Source organism: Montipora capricornis, chromosome 8 (assembly GCF_036669925.1).
Source record: "Montipora capricornis isolate CH-2021 chromosome 8, ASM3666992v2, whole genome shotgun sequence".
Lineage (NCBI taxonomy): Eukaryota > Metazoa > Cnidaria > Anthozoa > Scleractinia > Acroporidae > Montipora > Montipora capricornis.
In genome coordinates this window covers 18102361-18114860 of record NC_090890.1, presented here as the reverse complement: position 1 = coordinate 18114860, position 12500 = coordinate 18102361, and the positions used below count along the sequence as shown (strand labels likewise).

The window sequence follows — 12500 nt, the reverse complement described above, 5'->3', positions numbered from 1 at the left end:
GTTCCATGGGATGTGTAGACAATCTGTTAATAGACAAAGCAATCTTAGAGGACGTGTCACATTATTCACTCTCTGTCTTAACCCTATAGCTTGGCACTTGCGATCCACTGAAGGCTATATACTCTTTCCCACGACAAGTCCACAAAGATAACACACAGCCTATTCGTAGATGACTTGAAAACTTAAGAACAAAACCAAAGTTGCTACAGTTGGAAGTACTTTAGAAGAAACGTTTATGAGCATTGGTCTACAATGGGGAATTGATAAATGCGCAGCTATGTACATCAAGAGAGGAAAACATGAAAAGTGACGAGTTCCCTTTAAGCAGTGGAAAGCAAGTACCAGTACTTGGAGAAGACGACTACTATAAATTTCTGGGGAAATTTGAGAATGCCACCCAGCTCGAACAAAAACTGCAGAAAGTGGCTGACCGTGAATACCTTAGACGACTATCCGTGATATGAACATCGCCCCTATCAGTTCCACGAAAGGTCATAGGTAAGAATTTGTTTGCAATTCCAGTACTTCTCTATCACATGTGGACAACAGACTGTATTATTCAACACCTACAAGAACTTGACAGAAAGACACGTAAAATAATGAACGAAAATCGACGTAAACACAATCACGAGTCTAATGCTATGATCTAACTACCTTCTCACAAAGGAGGAAAAGAACTGCAGCAGTTAAAGATTTTGTACAAATCAACAAAGATTACAACGGCACACTACGTGACAAGCAGCACTGACCCACACGTCTAACTGGTCGCGACTTTCCAAAAGTACAAGGAAACAAAGTCTTTAAGATCAATCATGAAAGGTGCGAAGATGTTTGCAAATCAACTAAACTTTGACATACATTGCGACGTCGCGAAGAAAACACCAACAATTATATCTAACAAAGGACAAATTCAGGTTACAAAATGTCAACCAAGAAACATCAAATCTCTACTCAAGAAAGAAATAGAGAAGAAATTTGAGGAAGAGGTAAAGCAACAACCCTGGGTAGCACAGTACATTGTTAACCAATGGCAAGACGAAGACTTGGATAAGGAAAGTTATAACATCAGTAAGATATGGAGGGGCATCCCAGATGTTGTCTATAGTATATATAGCAGTATTCTACAACAGTTGCTAACAACAAAGGTATAAAGTAGAAAGACGTTAAAAGACGGAGAAAGAGATCTGATATGTCGCCGGACTATGTCACTAGAAGGAAGAGACAGTACCACACTTGTTATGTAGTTGCTCTGCTATTGCTCAGTCTCTGTACAAGGCACGACACGATCGCATGTTGCGCCCGGCTTATCATCACATGCTATCATCGTATGGTTTCGTCATATACCAAGATTCGACGCCGTGGTACCAGCAATCCCTACCAAAAAACTCTGTGAAAAACGAGAAAGCCAAAATCCTCTGGGATATCCCCATACAGCTGGATATAGCACCACAAGACGGCGCAAATAAACCTGATATCATGGTCATGGACAAGAAGAAGGAACAATAGATCCTGATTGAAGGAACTGTGTGCAACGTAGGATGTATAGATGAATGATCCTTATACAAGCAGCACAAATACACAGACCTAAGAGCTGGCCTTAAGAGACTTTACCCTAGATTTAGTGTTACTCAAGTGAACATTGTATTTGATTTCCTAGCAGGTTATAATAAACATCTTGTAATTGACTTGGATAAAATAGGTATAAAGGACAAAAACAATCTAATTAGACAATGCCAGAAGTGGGTAATCTCACAGAACTGCGAGATCGTGAAAGCAGTCTATTCATTCAACTGACTTTCCACACATTAGAGTCACTGTCCATCTTTAAGTCAAGAATATCGCGTTGAATTGTAAATTCCGCATATTCTTTGTAAAATTTGAACAACTGAAAGTTTAGGAGAAACGAAATAATAATAATAATAACAATAATAACAATAATAACAATAATAATAATAATAATAATATGCCTAAATTCCGCATGTAGTAATTAGTCGGGTATCTGCTTCGTCATCGCGTCTATTCAATGCACTTGAACACTGTTGCCTAATGATGTGTAATTCCCTTTGTTCATTTCGTTGCTTCATTAGGTATTGGTCTTTCGTATAAACGTACTGTATTCAGTCTTTTTGTAAGTCAGTTATTGTACCAAGAGTTGCCGTACAGATCTTGTAAGTAGTTCATTTTTCGTCGTTTTGGCTTTCTGAAGTTTAGTTTTAAGTATCTTGTAACTTTGTATTTGTATATTTCCTTTTCGTAGTGAATTGTTAAGTTGAGTACGAATTTCAAGCTGTGCAGGAGTTTAATTACAGCAATAAAGAAGGAGAAATGTCTGCTTACGTACCACTCTCCAGAACTATGTCCATGGGTGTTGTATACCTCATTAGGTAAGCTGAAGGTGTATTCAGGTCTTGCGAGCTCAGTATGTATTCCATGAGATCTGCATGGAAACAATACAAGTTAATTGGTTTGAGTTGTAGTTTTCTAATGGACATAATGGAACAGTGTTATTGATAAGTTTTTGTTAAAACAGGGTATCTCTCGATACCTCATGAGAAGCATCGCCATAAGCTGGTTTGCAGCTGCAACAAAAAAGTTAAGCAGCAGTTTCTACCGAATCAAACGCAATCCCATCTAATCCAAGTTAATTCTGTACACAAGGGAAAAAGATAAGGACGTGCAAGCGACCAAGTTAAACCTGTTTTCTTCATACCCTATCACATCAGATTGAGCAAATGGTCAGTTATAAGGATTCTCATGCAAATGATGCTTGTGATCAATGAAACATTCTGCTACCTTGCCGTACCAGTAGGTCTGGAACCCTCTCTGGTAAGTGATCCATGGTGTTTGCTAGACTAATCTTTACAAAGAAAAAAGAAACTGTCATGAATAAACTAAACTTCATTTTAAATACACATATATGATTTAAATAGACATAAAAGTGTCTTTAAAATACCCAACATGCATTTGTTATTGATGTGCGAACCGAGTGTTATTGGCTGTTGATACAACGACTTCTTGGTTTTGCTTGGTGACTGGCAAATTTGAACGTCAAAAGAAATTTGAAGCTACTGTTTGGTTAAAAAGAGTGGTGGAATTAAATTTAATCGCCATTTGCAAATTCCATAGCAAAGATGCATACCAGGGTCACAATGTTCGATGCTTGGGTTGCGCTAACCAATGATTAAATACTATCAAAATATCTAGGTTGTCATGGTATTTACCACAGGTTAATTCTAACCAAAGCTTTAAGCAAGCTGGCGCAGAGTGAGAGTTTGACCATCTGAATGCAACCAAGCCACCGGGCCACACCTCCAATAAAAGAGATCCTAACGAATGCACAATTTAAACAATTTCTCTTATAGCCACCTGAAAAATTCAGACGGCTTCAACGGGATTTGAACCATGACCCATATAAACCCACTTTACATCATATTATTGTTCTGCAGAAGACGGCTGTTAGAATTATCACTTTTTCTTGTTATAATGATCATACTTCTCCTACTGTATATTATGAAATTTCTCGATGTTATATATTACCTGAATTATATCTTTATATTTAATTGTCACCTTCTGCTTTCAATTATTGTTTTACTCCCATATCAAGTAGGCACAAGTATAAAACTAGACTGGCTTCTAACTCATCATTTTGCATTCCTTCTGCAAGGACAAAGCATGAGGAATTCAACATTCGTTTTAAGGGGGCTGTTCTTTGGAATGCTATTGAGGAGTCTAAAAAATCTTTGCTTATACAAAGTTAAGGGTGCCTTAAAAGAGTAATTCATTAAGTCACATTACTTTTATTAAAACGTCCTCTTTTCGTTCTCCATTTTGTTATTTCAAGTGACCTCGTTGACCTTGTTGTTGTTTTTGTGTTTGCCTGTCTTTTATCCTTATATTTGTGCCACCCTGGATCGACTATCTTCCTTTATTTATACATAATTCTATATTCCGCCTCCTAGCTGGATTAGCTTTTGTAATTTTTTAAGGGGGCATTGCACCTTACTTAAGTTTTATTACTTACTTCATAGTTCTCTATTTTTGTCGTTGCTGTTGTTGCATATAAGTGCAAGTATCACTTCTCTCTTTCGTCTGTCACCCACATTTCAAACAAACATTTATTTCATAGGTACTGAGATTTATCCACGAAAATCATAGTGAATAAAATTCGTACTGATTCTAAATGTAGCCAATCAGGAACACGAACGAAAAAATTTCACTGTGAAGAAATATCGTTCGTCCAATCAGTAACGCGAACGACGAAATTTCACCAGTGATAAATGAAAGTATCGAATGGAACGTCATCCGACAGCCGTTGCACAAAAACCGTGCGCTTTGAAAAATGGCCGTGGTTTGTTCAGTTGAGGAATTTATTTTAGAACAAGAAAACAGAAATGCCGCTCAAAAAACTGAACGAGATGTACGATTACTTAAACAACTTTTGAAAACGAAGGTCGAAGATAGGAAAATGGACGTTATTCCTGCGGTTGAGCTGAATGAATACTGAAAACATCAACCAATTTATCATCTCTGTCCGCACTAAAGAAGGCAATGAATACGAGCCGACTTTCCTTCGAAGTTTAGTGGCTGGGTTGGAACGACAACTGAAGAAAAAGAGCTATTCCGCAAGCATAACAAAACGACCTGGTATTTGAGAAAACCAGAGAGTTTCTTTAGTCCTAACAAAAACAACTAAAGAGGCAAGGAAAGGGAAATAAACCCAAAGCGCCGGTAGCTTTGACAAGCGACTCTTCACTTTAAACAAACTTAACTGATTAGATTGTAATGTGAAGTGCTACTTTTGTACCCTATATGAAAAATGTGAGCGTTATCCCTACTAATGGAAATGGGCCCACACAAGGAGAGAGAAAAACTCTGACCAGGGTGAGAATTGAACTCACGACCTTCGGGTTAGATAACCGCTGCTCTAACGACTGAGCTACAAGGTCAGACGGGAGCAGGCCGTGAAGTGCTACACGGCCAACGTTTGCGAAAACGTAATCCTTCTTTGTACTTGTACATGTTCATTGCCGTGATCTTCAGTTCCCACGGCCTCCTCCGTTCGCTGCGCTCACTCGTTCGCTTTCTGATACTACTCAACTCGTGAATAAAAATCGTACGCGTGCATTTTCCATGAAGTAATCTCTAGTTATTTCATTCATCGAGTCCTTTCACAGGAACTAACGAGCCCCAACAAATTGACCTGATCCCAACTGAGTGGCTTCGTAGCACAGTTGCTAGAGCACTGCACTGACATCACAGAGGTCATGGGTTCGAATCCTGTTGAAGCCTCCTGAATTCTTCACGTGTCTGAATTGTCCATATAGGTGCGAGAATGCCCTCTCTCTTTCGTCCACAGACCCACTCTTCAAATATGAATATTTGCTTCAGTCGAAAAAGATTCTGCAACTGAATTAAAATAAGCAAGGAGAACACATTCTCTCTCCTTCGCTTGGCTATTGAGCCTCAACAAGGTTTCATAATAATACCATAAATTAATAATCAATATTAACCTTTGGAAGCTTTGCTAAATATTCTGCTAACTTTATGATCAGTGTCAACGCTTCTGTAACCTGAAAGAAGAAATCATTTTAGCACCATTTTAGACTGAATTGCAACACTGTGGTGATTGCTACTCTTTTTATTTAAGCCTCCTATTTACAGTCCGAAACATTAGAAATCTACCCTTCCTACTTAGACTGCTTACACTCTGCTTCTGGTAGCCCACACAATTCACGGCTAAGTCACTGTACAACAGCAATATTTAACTCTACATTTGCTGTCAACGGCAAACAGTAGGCTGCTACTAGTCAGAAAATTTTCACAATTATTCCTCCTTTAGATTTCCCTTAATTGCTCGATAACTGGCTACAATTAGTAAAGGAAATAGCATGGTTTGTTGGGTTTTTTGAATAAATACTGCAAGTGATATTTCAAAATTCACCAAAATATCACAAGCCACAAAGAGGCGTGTGATATTTGATAAGTTTTGAAATATCATAACCCATATTTATCCCATATACCCTGCAGAAACCTAGGGGGAGGAACGCACGACGAAGCCCTAAGGAGGTCTGCGTGGGAGGCTAGCAGTTTGTTTATGCTATAGGCTGAGAAAATGTCTCACCTCAGTAACACACATAAATTTATTTAGTAACATGCAAAGTATTGGCTTTACAACATGTAATAAAACATGCAATTGCTAAAACATCACACAAATATTCTCAACTGCGATTCAAAACTGCACTGTTATGTTTGTAAATCTTAGCTTCAAACAACAGTCTCAACAATCTAAGTCAGTTAACAATTATCAACTATTGATTTTGGCCTGTGGAACATCACTCTTCTGCTTGGCAAGCTTTTGGCTTAGCTGTTAGTTAATGGTGACTTGACAGCCGTGAAAATTGTCGATTGTTGTCATTTGCCGCTCTTCATTTATCATCTGCGTGTTTGTCACAGTAGAGGAAAGGCCAAACATTTCACGTGGAAAGTGTTGGTTGGATGTGCCCGCCTAATTATCTGTGAGCTTATGACTGAGGAAATCAGCTGTTGCTCATCTTTCACAAGTCAGTTACAGAGCACTCATTTGTATGACCAGTGACACCACTAATTGTGGAGTGAGGTCGGTTGGCTACTCTGAGTTTCTTCACCAGCATTTTTCATTCACTGTCATTTATAAGCGTCTTTCATCCAATCACGGCTTGAAAAGCCATATATTTCAAGAAGGAGTTAATTCTGTGGATCTCCATTATCAATTCCTTGTATCGCAGTTGCAATTTCGGCACTCAATCATTAAGGTCTGGACTGACTGGACATTTCGGACGTTCTCGGCTGAACCACTGTCTTTTCTTGTGAAGTCCACCCTGGTGAGTTTTTGTGAAATTTTCTTTCATACGTTACATACTCGACACCATTGTCATCTTTACTAAATGACGAAATCTTTTGCAAACATGTTGTGGTGTAACTGGCAGCCTCTTAATCCAAAATGCTGGGTCACCAAAAAAACCTAACCATTGTTGCTATTAGGGACGCCAACAAGCCCCTTTGGACCACAAAAGTTCTCCATCTTCGGTGGTCAGTGCCTTTGATGCACGGGGGATGTTTCCCATAGCCCCGTTCACAGAGGAAGAGAGCTTTTCCTTCTGTACTTTGCAGCCGTTAACTGACTCTATGTCCTTAACCATGCAAGTTCTGCTGCCTTTTACCTTTAAATTAAAAAATGATGGTCCAGGGACGCTAACATTACCCACAAACTGTCTGGCTGGTTGTCCAAACCATCCTTCTTTCTCAGCTCGGTCAACAACTTCTGAAGTTTCTCATCAAGTTCCTTGGCTTCGTAGCTTATAAAATCCGGATTGTATCTATTTTGTTCAGCCCAGGTTGTCCAATCAGTAAACCAGGCTTTAGTGATTTTCATAGTGCTCGCACTGTCTGCATTTTCCTTAAGTTCTTGTAGTTGTTTCACGTCACAATCGGGAAATCGTTCTGCCATTGTTTCAAAATTAGAAACAATATCAATTTGGTTACCATAAAGTGTGTCAAATGTGGCTGAAATACTACTGGTCTTAGCCAATCACATTCAGAAGTTTCTTACTCTGTAGTATAAAGGCAAGAAATTGCTGAAACGCTAATGGCTGTTGGACGGACTACCGATTGACCCCACTGTTGGCACACCAAATGCACAGGACACATTCTAAATGCAAGGAGAAGGATTTGGAGTTCATGAAATTACAGTTCATCCCTGCCAAGCAATTTTTGGCTTGGCTGCATGATTTTGAAGAACTTTTGAGGTACTGTTGCAACAGAAACATATTGGCCAGACGTCAGGTTTCTTCTTTTACAGGAAAACGGAGTGCCCTAATGTCTGGAAAAGTTGTGGAAAAGATCATCCCCAACCAGCTGAAAGGCATCTCAGAGCAGGTCCTACCAGAGAGTCAGTGTGGCTTAAGATCAGGTTATGATCTTCACACTGCGACACATTCAGGATAAAGCAGTGGAACAGGACCATCCTCTCTTTGTGGACTTTGACGCAGTGGATAGGGAACCCTAGGAAAAGTGCTGGAGAACTATGGATGCCCTGAGAAGTTTGTTAACATCATCAAGCAGTAGTACCACACAGGGAAGAAAGGGCAAGTCTCAGTTGAAGAGAAACCTTTTGAAGCCTTTGCAGTCAACCACAGCATGAAGCAGGGATGCATGCTTGCCTCCACTTTCTTCTTGATCTCGCAGCCCTACTGGACACCATGAAGGTCAATCTGTGCAAGGGAGCACTAGAACCGATGGGAAGCTCTGTACATGCCTCCAGAGAAATAGGCATCAGGGAGTTACTCTATACAGATCACTCAGCTCTTGTGGCCAGCAATGTCAAAGACATCCAACACATTGTGGACCGCTTTGACTGTGCAGCCGACATCTTTGGTCTCAGGATCAACATTTCAAAGACCGACCTACTCTACCAGCCCCCAACATGCTGTTGCAACAGCATGAGAGAGCCTGAGCAAGTGAGAGTGCATGGAGTCCCCCTTCATCTTCCTAGGCACCACGATGACCAGCATCTGCTCACTTGAGAAACGTCTTTGGAACTGGTGTGACATCACCTGCAAAACGAAGGTCATGGTTTACAATGCTGCAGTGCTCTCATGCCTACTCTGCACCACAAAGAGTCTGACCCTCTACCGCAGACACATCAAGGCCCTGACACAAATCCAGCTACGTCGTCAGTGCACCATCCTACATCAGACGGCAGGGTCGCATTCCAGATCTCGAGGTCCTGCACTGTGCCAGCACAGCAAGTGCTGAGGCCCTCATTACGACATCGCAGCTGCGCTGGGCAGGGCATGTCCCCAGAATGGAGGACAGCAGACTCCCAAAGGCAGTCTTCTATATACTAAATTGCGCAAAGCAAGGGGAGCCAGGGTGGGCAAAAGTTGCTGAACAAAGATGTGCTGAAGAGACATCTCAAGAACTCTGGCATTTCTCCAAACAACAGGGAGGGGAAGGCCCCACAACATCTGGAATAGCATCAATCGCTAAAGCATTCAGTTTTGGCCAATGAAGAGAGGTGCTGTATGGAATACCAGAGAGCCTAAGAGAAACGTCACTCCTCCACTGCATCAAGTGACGCCATCTGTAGCAAATGCCATCGCTGCTGCAGATCAAGTGCAGGCTTTGTGGCCCATCAGTCAGTTGTGCCCGTGCTGACTCTCTGGACTGACCAGCCAACGTCGACCCTGATGGACAGCCAATGATGACTTTCTTGACTCAAATAAATTAAAAATAACTTAATTTTGTTTAGAATGTCTACTTTTTAACCATGTGATACTAACAAATAAATCCATGCCCATTAACATGTAAAGGATTTATTGAATAAGTAATCAAAATGCGACTGGCCATCAAAGACCAAGGCGAGGAAAATGGTTTCAACAAAGGGGAAAAAAGGCAGTGAAAATGAAAATGAAAATGACAGAGGTGACCAATACAGCGAATGAACCTGGAAGTGATCATGCACCTAAACATATTTCTTTTGCAGTACACCTTCAAAGTAACCGATCGACACCCATGGGGTAGTGCATGGTACATGGAGTAAGGTCAGTGGGTAGTCCATGGAGTTGATGTCAGCCTTGGTTGTATTGACTTTGCTGGGCAAACAGCACATTTCAACTGGAAAAATACCACTTTCAGCAAACACCAAACGATCTCTGGGCTCGCAAATTAATTGTCGCAAATGTGCAAATTGTGACTGATTAGAGGTTATTTCCTCCTAAAACTTTTGGCATACAAGTAAATGTGCCCCAGGAATTTTTGAAGTTACCTTTGCCATTGAATTCGAAGCCTTCGATCAAATTTCTTGTGGTTAATATTCCACTTGTAGAGCTCTAAGCATTCGAAGGACAGCCAGCACAAAATGTTACGGGCACTAGTGTTAGAGCAAAGGATTGGAACTACTCTGATCCATTCCCCTCTCATGCCTCTGCTTTTCTCGATAATTTTTCTGCTTCTACCTATCTTTGGCATTGATATGCACCGTTTTTCTTTTTTAACTAAAACAAAGGAAGCGGAAGAGCCACAAAATCTGGATCCAGCTAGGGCAGTTGGTGCTGACCCCAAACCATCCACGTCAGGATCAGTGTCAAGCACAGAGAGCAAAGTGAAGTTACTAGTCCAGCTGTTAAGCGAAAAGCATGAAACTTGGTAGGATGACACTTATAGGTACCGATCATTCTCTGATATAGGGCCAGCGAAAAAGTGCCTTTATAAGAGGATAAGGGGGGCGTGGCCATATTCAAATAACTTCAGTCTACATGAAAACGAGGTTGGTATAAATCATTTGTTTTTTCGGGTAGAACGTTCACGTTTTATGATTCAGACACTGACATTTATCAGCGCAACCAAAAAATCTTTGTGACATGAAACATATATCCATCACGTGGTCTATCATTTTACATCATTTAACTATGAAAGACGGTAAACAAAAAAATACCCACAGTCATCCAAGATGGCAGCACCCATTAACAGGCAGTGTAAGGACACTTGTATTTTTAACACGAAACGTTTCTGCTCCGTCCTTTCTTATTCACTTAAGGTTTTCACAATAATGCAAACAAGAATTAACCAGCTTCACTGTGTATTTTAAAGCTGATAAAAAAGGTCATTACGCTTTTTTGCTTCCATAGAAGAGAGAAAGTTAAAAATCAAAACATTGCTTTATTTGTAAAAGAATAACTCGTTTTGGAGTAATTCAGTACAGCTATTTAAGGTTCATAGATTCTAAAAAAAGTAGTAATCAGTATCTAACCAAACAGTAATGATTTTGATGTACAATGTTCAAGTTGGTTTTGCTGTTCAAACGGGACCTAAAATTAGTCAAGCTTTATCCCTTTGGGGAAAAAGAGAATAGAGAACATTATTTCTCTGTAAATGAATAATTACTTACTAAGCCCAATAAGTAGTTTTATCGAAGGGTATTTTCATCCATAGCAATGGATCATGCTCACGAACAAGCTAATGGTAGTGCTGTTGAACTTACTGAGAACCCTGGCGCATTATTACGATGGACGGTTGCTGGACTTGAACTTGTACAAATGGCAGAGGAGTTTAAAAACCAATCCAATCAGTTACAAAGGAGGATACATGCCATCACGAGCAAGTACCAGGTGTACAAGCTGTGTTTAAGAAGAATGTCGCATCACTGGTGTTCACAATTAAGGAAGTGGGAAATCCCTTTGAGGAAGACAGACAAGATCGTTATGCACTAGACCCAAAAGTAATTGTGGGAGACCCTGCCATCCAAACAGTAATTATATAAAGAACGTGGTAGCCACTGGTAAAATACAGTACAATACATTCGTTGCAGAACGATTTGGCAAAAGAACCAACGAAGTGACTTCTGTAATAAACAATCATCCATTGTTTGGCAGTCCTCTAGAACAGAAATCAGACAAGATAAAAACACAAGTTGCAGCCTTGAAAGATGATTGTGCCCTATTCTCCAGATTGTATATTGCTTGTCAAAGTCGCGAAGAAAATCTCCAATAATTTACCATCTGAAAGAATGAGAGAAGGCCAGAAGTCGGATCTTGTGAGTTGTTTGGAAAAGGTTTTTGAAGCAACTGGACTGTCCAGAAGTTGACACTCGCTATACTTAATTGATGGAGCTGTCGTAGTACAAATGGCATCACTTGGGGCAGCTAAAACACTTCAAGAGTACACAGACAACGTTCTCATGTTCAGCCATTGAAAAGAAAAGATGCCATCTGGGACGTTTATCCTCAGGGAAGCCACAAGGCAGCTACCAGGGAGAGAAGACTGGAAACTGGAAGACTTCCTTATGCGTCAATGAAAACAAGACAGAGCTTTTCCACTTCTTTTCAAAACAATTAGAATCCTGTCATGTAGAAGGAAAGGAACTATGTAGCACATACAAGGAAGACTGTACCCAAGAAGAAGTGGATACATGCATTAAACTCCATGTGCTTCTTGCCTTGCAGTCTGGATGCCGCAGAGTCATGATAAGAACCATCAACACCAATGTTGTTGCTCTTGCAGTTTCCAAAATGCAAGACGTTGACGTTGATGTTGATGAAGTTTGGATCGCCTTTCACACCGATAAACATTTCAGGTACCTGGCAATATATGAGATTGCTTCTCATCTGGGACTACAAAAGGCCAAGGCTCTTCCAATGCTGCATGCCGTAACAGGTTGTGACACCGTTTCCTTTTTCTCTGGTAAAGGCAAACGATCTGCTTGGGATAATGGATGTGTTGGCTGAGCTCTCTTTGCAGAGATCATTTCCGAGGACAACATGTTACTGATTGAGAGGTTTGTTGTGCTTTTGTACTGCAGAACCAGCACAGCAGTGACAGTGAATGACGCCAGACAAGAGTTCTTCTCAAAGAAATCGAGGACATTCCACAACATTCCACCAACACCAGCAGCTCTCTTGCAGCACACCCTGTGTGTTGCCTACTAGGCAGGGCATGCGTGGGGAAAGGCATTGATTGCAAAG

General features: G+C 40.6%; 1 protein-coding gene across 4 annotated transcripts in view; it reads right to left on the bottom strand.

The window, feature by feature from the left end:
• LOC138014439 (testis-expressed protein 47-like) overlaps positions 1-12500 on the bottom strand; it is an 83507-nt gene that overhangs the window by 7578 nt on the left and 63429 nt on the right. For 3 of the 4 annotated variants that reach the window (XM_068861508.1, XM_068861510.1, XM_068861512.1), the window contains 3 exons: positions 5511-5570; positions 2794-2857; positions 2342-2437 (listed from right to left, as the gene is read on the bottom strand). In XM_068861508.1, the coding sequence (XP_068717609.1) occupies positions 2342-2437; positions 2794-2857; positions 5511-5570 (220 nt within the window). The remainder of the gene's footprint in view (positions 1-2341; positions 2438-2793; positions 2858-5510; positions 5571-12500) is intronic. The other variant, XM_068861509.1, reaches the window with a different exon arrangement.